General features: G+C 31.4%; 1 protein-coding gene across 1 annotated transcript; it reads right to left on the bottom strand.

Annotated features, from left to right (window-relative positions):
• Nucleotides 1-313: 313 nt before the first annotated feature.
• Nucleotides 314-6,280, bottom strand: LOC110030371 (aldo-keto reductase family 4 member C9-like). The gene is made up of 7 exons (XM_020733046.1): nt 6,058-6,280; nt 5,576-5,626; nt 3,801-3,877; nt 3,621-3,708; nt 2,658-2,930; nt 1,331-1,573; nt 314-697 (listed from the first exon to the last, which is right to left on the bottom strand). Exons 1-7 carry the CDS (start codon nt 6,250-6,252, stop codon nt 614-616), a joined length of 1,011 nt encoding a protein of 336 aa, XP_020588705.1. The 5' UTR covers nt 6,253-6,280; the 3' UTR covers nt 314-613.
• Nucleotides 6,281-6,952: the final 672 nt, after the last annotated feature.

Raw genomic sequence — 6,952 nt, 5'->3', positions numbered from 1 at the left:
CCTTGTTGTAGTTGATGTGCTTCCTTATTTACTCATTAGGTTTGCAATAAAAGGCATGATATGAGATTTGGTAAGTTGTATATCATTATTAACAACATTAACACTCATGGAGATTACTATGCCTACCTACATCATGGGCACATCACATGTTAATAGTAATAATGAACTCTAATTTTTAATGCCCCCTTTGACAATCATCCATAATTTACCATTGAAGATGAAAAACAATAATTTGGCACCAAAATGAAACAAGTATTTCTTGTTGTGTTTCATAGCTTTATCTCACCTCACTTTATAAAAAGAAACCCAAGAAATATAACTGTTGCATATAATAGTCACACAACAAACTATTCTACTTGATAGAATTAGAGCAGTATAATGTACATCTCTCACAACCTCAACTCTGCTCTATGACATAATAAAGCATTCACCGCTACGAAAACTATAGTAGCAATAGCATTGAAGACCCCATACATTTTTATTTAAGAGAAATAGTTCTCAACAAAAAAAAGCACCAAAAATACCACTAAGTTGGTCAAAGTAGTACGAGATTTATTATTTGGAAAATGCGGGATTGAAAAGAAAAAGTTCAAACAAAGTTTGTTTTGTTTCATTAGATCTCGCCATCCCAAAGGTCCTCCACGCTCTTGTAAACGCTTTGGGGGTGAACAAGAAAGCTTCCAGTAGATAGCCTAGCCTGCACATTATTTGTAGCATATAAATATTTAATTTATTGTTATTTTTAAAGTTTAAGTAAATACTAATCATAAATTGTTAAAATTGACAGGTAAAAGTCATTTGATGCCAATGAGAACACCTACTTGGAGCATGAGCATGATTCATGAAATAATGAAGGACAAGCTTGCAAAATGTTACACTGAAGCCTTTCAGCATTCATAGTATTTTATAATGGATGTTGTTGTCAATTTTTCCTCTATTATAAAGAGCTTCTTAGGGATCATATTTATTTTTTTATGTTTTGAATTGAATGCAAACATATTTGATGATGACACTCAAACTACTTCAAAATTTTTTGTGAGTATGTCAAAAAAAAAAAAAAGTCCTTAGTGGTATAATAAATAGAATCAACTTAATGACTAAATTCAATTGTCTTGGATAACATTCCATAGCAATAGCATATTTTACTTATACATAGTACTTCAAGTCACAAAATTTGTTAATCACACAAGAAATAAGTATCATTAAATTAAAATGTTAATCAAATTTTTTAAGAGAAATATGAGTAGTAGAAGTGATGATAATGAATGTAGATTAACATCAATGTGCTTCTAACATAAAAAAGTGAAATAATAGAAAAATGGACACTTGCCTGCTCGATTTCAGAAAACTTGGCAAGTAAATCTTCAGGAATAGACCAACCAAAAATGTCAATATTCTCCTTAATCCTTGCTTCACCTGTGCTCTTAGGCAGCACACTGTGGCCCGCTTGCAGACCCCAACGGAGAGCAACTTGGGCGGGAGTTTTTCCCAGTGTCTCAGCAACCTTAGTTATAATTGGATGAGAAAGAACATTAAGTGAATGAGTACCAGGAGAGCCGATTGGAGAATATGCCTGTAGAACAAGTTTACTTATTAAGTAAATTACAAGAAAAAATATTTGATTAATGAAAATAGTAAATATTTGATGTGTTCTTCAATTATTAAACATAATCTCAACATAAAAAAAATGGGGCATTTAAATGCATATCACACAATTCTAGTCACCTTTCATATTTACATGCATAACACTCAAGTATTCAATATCACATTAAAAATACTATTATTTGTTTAATTTTTAAAAGTGAAATACACACTTTTATGAATAAGTTATAACAATAAATATGAAAAGTATAGGTTCTAGATATGTAGATACATAAGAATTGTGAGGTTTATATGTGAATTTCCAAAGAAAAGCTTTTGTTAATGAAAGGAGGTTTTCATGTAGGAAATCTTCACACATTTTTGTTCTCTTTCTTTGGTTGAATGTTTTTTTATAAATCAAGCGAAAAAGCCACATAACATAAATGCCAAAAAGCTCCTTCAAATCTTCTTCATAGTAAGCTGCCCCATGAGGACTTCAACATGAGAGCTATGTTATTAGCAAGCTTCCAACCTAATTTTTATATTGTATTCATTTGTGAAGATGTGTATGTTAAAATCATATATGTTTGAAAAATAGTGACATAATCTAGTTTCAGTACTCTCACAATGTCTTAACAGTTTCCGATTTCATAGAATTTTTTTGCGCAATGGTAGATCAAGCTTGCGCTTGATATACTAATTATTAAGTTAATTTATTTACAATTGAAAGTTTACACCTTTCATTGGTATTACTAATCCAAATTATTTTCAAATATAAGATTTGAGCAAAACCAAATCATATATTCTCACATTTACTAACATATTTGAGGTTCATAGAGAAATAAGGTGAATAATACATGAACAACCAAAATCAAAAAAAATTTACAAATCTAACTTATCCAAGAAAAATGAATTATTCTGCATGACATAGTTTAGCCATTGAGAATTTGATAAAAATGAAGAATACATATTGAGGATTTGTTTTGCACTTTGAGATGTAAATATGTTAAATTTAAATGTTAAAAATATAATTGTCTGAAAAAATAAAAAATAAAAAATGTTATGGGGAAACTTACAGAGAGATGAACACCATTGGATTGACAGAATTGGTGAAGCTTGGGCTGCTGCCAACCAGGATGGCACTCCACCTGATTGACGGCAGGGGGCACACGGGCTACTGCAAGTAGATCTCCAAGTTTCTTGGAAGAAAAGTTGCTCACACCAATGGCTCGAGCTTTCCCAGAATCATGGAGCTTCTCTAGAGCTGCCCAAGTTGCAGGAATGTCTGGTGTTACATAGTTTTGTGGACTCAACCCAGCCCCCTTCTTAACACGAAAAGGCCAATGGATCTAGAAAAGAAATATCAATAGAAATGAGCCTTTAATATGCCCACATGATTTTATTAATTCTAAGTTAAGTAGCTGGATAAGGCAATTATACCGCCAGAATTGAATGAAAACATGAGAGGCTTTTAGATACACAATTTATATATATTTACATATCAAACATCTAAACATTTATATTTACATACATACAACTCAAATCTTTAATATCACATCAAAAATGCTATCATTTCTTCCTTCTGAAGAGTGACATACACCTTTTCTTTTATATGTTTATGACTATCGTGTTAGGAGTGTAAATATCAAACTTTGGGTGTTACATATGTAAATACATGATAGGGGCATTTATATACATACAACACAATTTAAGGACATCGCATGAATAAAACCACTTCTTCCTTCTTTTTTTTTTTGGTGTTGTCATTAGTCCATAGAGTAAGAAACGATATCCAATCTAACTGAATTGATCTAATTTTTTTATCAATTTTGAGAAAAGTCTTTGCTTAATTAACCTGCCTAATAAACTCAAGCAAATTATCTTAGTTGGCATAGTGGAATGTCATCATGGTATAAATAAACTAAAAAAAGAGCATCTTAGTTTTATTGTGCAAAATCATCGTAAATTTGAAGTGGCAGAGAATAATTCTTTAACAATGGTGGTTGGCTTGAATTGGAAAGTAAAGGTGATGAACATACAAGGTACAAATCAACATAATGAAGCTGCAGATCCTTCAAAGTTGTATCCAAAGCTTCAGGCACATCTTCGGGTGCATGATCACTACACCTGCATATATATTTCACCAATACAACTAAATAAAATATATAAGAACAAAAATCTAAAATATGGAACTTAAATGTAAGAGCGAGTGAACAAACCATAGTTTCGAGGTGATGAACAAATCTTCTCTCTTGACAACACCCTCCTCAAAAACATGTTTAAGAGCAGACCCGACCTGTGTATATCCAACCCCATTTGTTAGTTAAAGAGTTTAGCTGCACATTATTTGTGGGAAAAACATATGATGCCCAATATAGCCATGTTACATCAATGGTCGAATCTATTCTATTTAAACATGTAGAGACCATATTCATTGATCTCATATACTTTAATAAAACCAAATATGGTATAATTTTATTATATATCACAGGACAATAAGCCTCTAAGGTAAATGCACTATCATATAATTTGATTTAAACCATGCTTTTTTTATGTTCTCAAATGAGAAAATAATTTTTTTGAAGTAGTATCGTTATGAGAAGTATAAGATTATAGAGCTATTTGGTAATGTTATATTAATGTAGAATTTAATTTAAATCTTGCGAGATAGAAAAATGATAATTTTAAATCCTAGAATTAATAAACCTATTTTCTTAATTTTTTCTCAATTTTGTTTTAAATCTAAGATTTACGAAGGGTTTTTAGCAATGCCTACAACAACGACAACAAACTTTTATCTCACTAAGTGGGGTCGGCTACATGAATCCTTCTTCATAGTAGAGTCCTATTGGGTGTCATAATTTCATTTAATTCTAAGAGTTTAAGATCAATTTTTATACAATACTTTTACGTCTTTTTAGGTCTATCTGTACATTTCTTAACATAAGTCAAATCTAAAACACATATTCTCCAAACAGAATCATAAGATGGACGACGTTCAATGTGACCAAATCATCTAAGATAACTCTCTGTAATCTTATCCACCACGTTTAATAGGATTTATCATCGAATTTATCACATTTAGGGGAACACTATGGCGGAGTTATGCGGATTTATAATGAATTTTTGGATTTAAATCGAGGTTATCACCCAAATTTTGGCTTCAGTTATGCTTAAATCCAGATTTACTAAATCCAGGGATAGGGTGGGCCTAACTGATTTACGATTTATAGATTTACTAAATTCTATTATTTTGAATCCTAATTGCAGCCGAACGCCCTACAAACCTTGATTTTAGCAAGATTTAGTAAATCGAGGCTAATAAGATTTACTAAATCAACTAAATATGTTACCAAACAACCTTAATAAATCAAAATTTACAAGACATAACTAAATAAGGGTGTGTTTGGGGCAGCTGCAACTTATTGAATAATCTATTGATAAGTTGATTAAAAATAATATGTTGATAAGCTAGGTGTTGATAAGCATATGTTGATAAGCTAGGCGCGGTGGCAATTATAAATTTTTATTTTTTTAGAAAAGCCAGAAAGTTGTCACCGCATCTATTTAGGTGCGGTGTGAAAACACTGCTTTCAACGTTTTCAAAACGCATAAGCTGCCAAAATGCAATTTACCTATACAAGTCAGGTATGTTTTCAAAACGTCACCGCACCAAAAAAACTGCCCCAAACGGACCCTAAATCAGCAAAATCGATTACCAAAAAAACCCATAGAGTTTCAAAAAATAAAAATCACTTCTAATAATAATAATAATTAAAAACAAAAAAGAACTAACTTGTTCATAAGATTACAAGTCATGCTATCAGATGACAGCCTAAGAAGTAATTAAATATCTTTAAACTTATGCCGTATTTCAAGCTATTTCGATGAAACTCATTTTATGTGTTATGAAGCTTCTTGCTAATGTCATCTCACAAGACAATTTAAAGAACACTAGGCTTAAAAATGCGTGCATGCCAACCAAAATAAATACCTCTTTTTCATTGCCGTATACTCGTGCGCAATCAATATGTCTGTAGCCAGCCTGCATAACAACATGAGACCAGAATTGTGAAAACAAATTAATTTAAGAGCAAACATTTAATTTAAGTATTACTACTAATCAAAAGATTAAGGCAGTGTTTGGTATATATTATTTATAAATTTTAAATATGAATTTAACTTAAATACATTTAAACACAAAAAAATAAATAATAATAATAGATTCAACTTCAATTTTTCCTAAGTTTCGTCTTTTTCTTCTACTTCCAACGTTCCTAATGTGAATTTGATAAATTTAAATTTATGAGATTTGATAAATCCTATTTAATGTAAAACTAAGTTGCAGCTTAACACCGCCTAAATCTACCAAATTTATTAAGTTTAATTTATTCTAAAAACATGTTTCTCCATAGCATCACTAACTTGTCTAGTTATCACACATCAATGTGAAGAAAGGAAGAGAGACTTTGATACCTTGACCGCAGCAATGACGGCAGCTCCGACGACACCAGGCTCCGATTGCCAAGTGCCGAGCCCCACGGAGGGTATCTTCGCCCCCGTGTTCAGAACAAAGTGCTTAGCCATGCGAAGAATTCCTATGCCCAGAAAGCAGAGACTTAGAAGGTGAGAAAATAGCCGCTGCAACCATACAGCGCCAGACTTGTTCATTTATAGTGCGAGGAAGGCTGAATGAATCCGCACGACTATTGATGCAGACTGCTTTGAGAATCGTGTCGAAGGCTTCTCAATGGTTTGGATTAAGTCTCCACATTTCATAATTTAACTATTATTTATATAGTTTTTAATTGATTTTTAGCATAATTTTCGTCAGTGGTCCCATCATTTGGACTACCTTCGTCATTTCTTTTAAACTAAGTAGTTTTATCGATTCTACGAGGGGGCTGGAAATACTTAATTTATATGTTGTGGCTGTCATGCACTTCATTGAAAAAACAAAAATCAAATATTTTGAAAATTATTAATATATTTGGGTAGGTTTGATCCTTGTTTTGTCGGGATACTCACGAGCCGTTCAGAGATAACTTAGTTAAATTAATCCATCATCCTTCGCGATAGCTCCAAATTTATTGAAGTAAATAGCATGCAGGGATTTTTATTTTACTTTATTTTATTCTAGTTATATGGATGGGATGTTTTATATTGAATTTTAATTAATAAATTTTATTAATTTTTTTTAACAAAGACAGTGTCTCTTGGTAATTTTATAGAGAAAAATTTGCGTGCGTAAGACGAATTTACATTTAATTGTAATTAATAAAATTTATTAATTTTTTTTAACAAAGACAGTGTCTCTTAGTAATTTTATAGAGAAAAATTTGCGTGCGTAAGACGTACGCAGAGTTGTGTA

Source organism: Phalaenopsis equestris, unplaced genomic scaffold, assembly GCF_001263595.1.
Source record: "Phalaenopsis equestris unplaced genomic scaffold, ASM126359v1 Scaffold000708, whole genome shotgun sequence".
Lineage (NCBI taxonomy): Eukaryota > Viridiplantae > Streptophyta > Magnoliopsida > Asparagales > Orchidaceae > Phalaenopsis > Phalaenopsis equestris.
This window is presented reverse-complemented; position numbering and strand designations above follow the sequence as displayed.

Excerpts from the sequence above, each read along its gene's own strand:
- LOC110030371 (XM_020733046.1), bottom strand. The coding sequence starts at position 6,252 with ATGAACAAGTCTGGCGCTGTATGGTTGCAGCGGCTATTTTCTCACCTT. Across the intron at positions 2,931-3,620 it reads ATTATGTTGATTTGTACCTT|ATCCATTGGCCTTTTCGTGT; the intron begins GTATGTTCATCA and ends TTTCTTTTCTAG. Across the intron at positions 698-1,330 it reads AGTTTTCTGAAATCGAGCAG|GCTAGGCTATCTACTGGAAG; the intron begins GCAAGTGTCCAT and ends AATAATGTGCAG.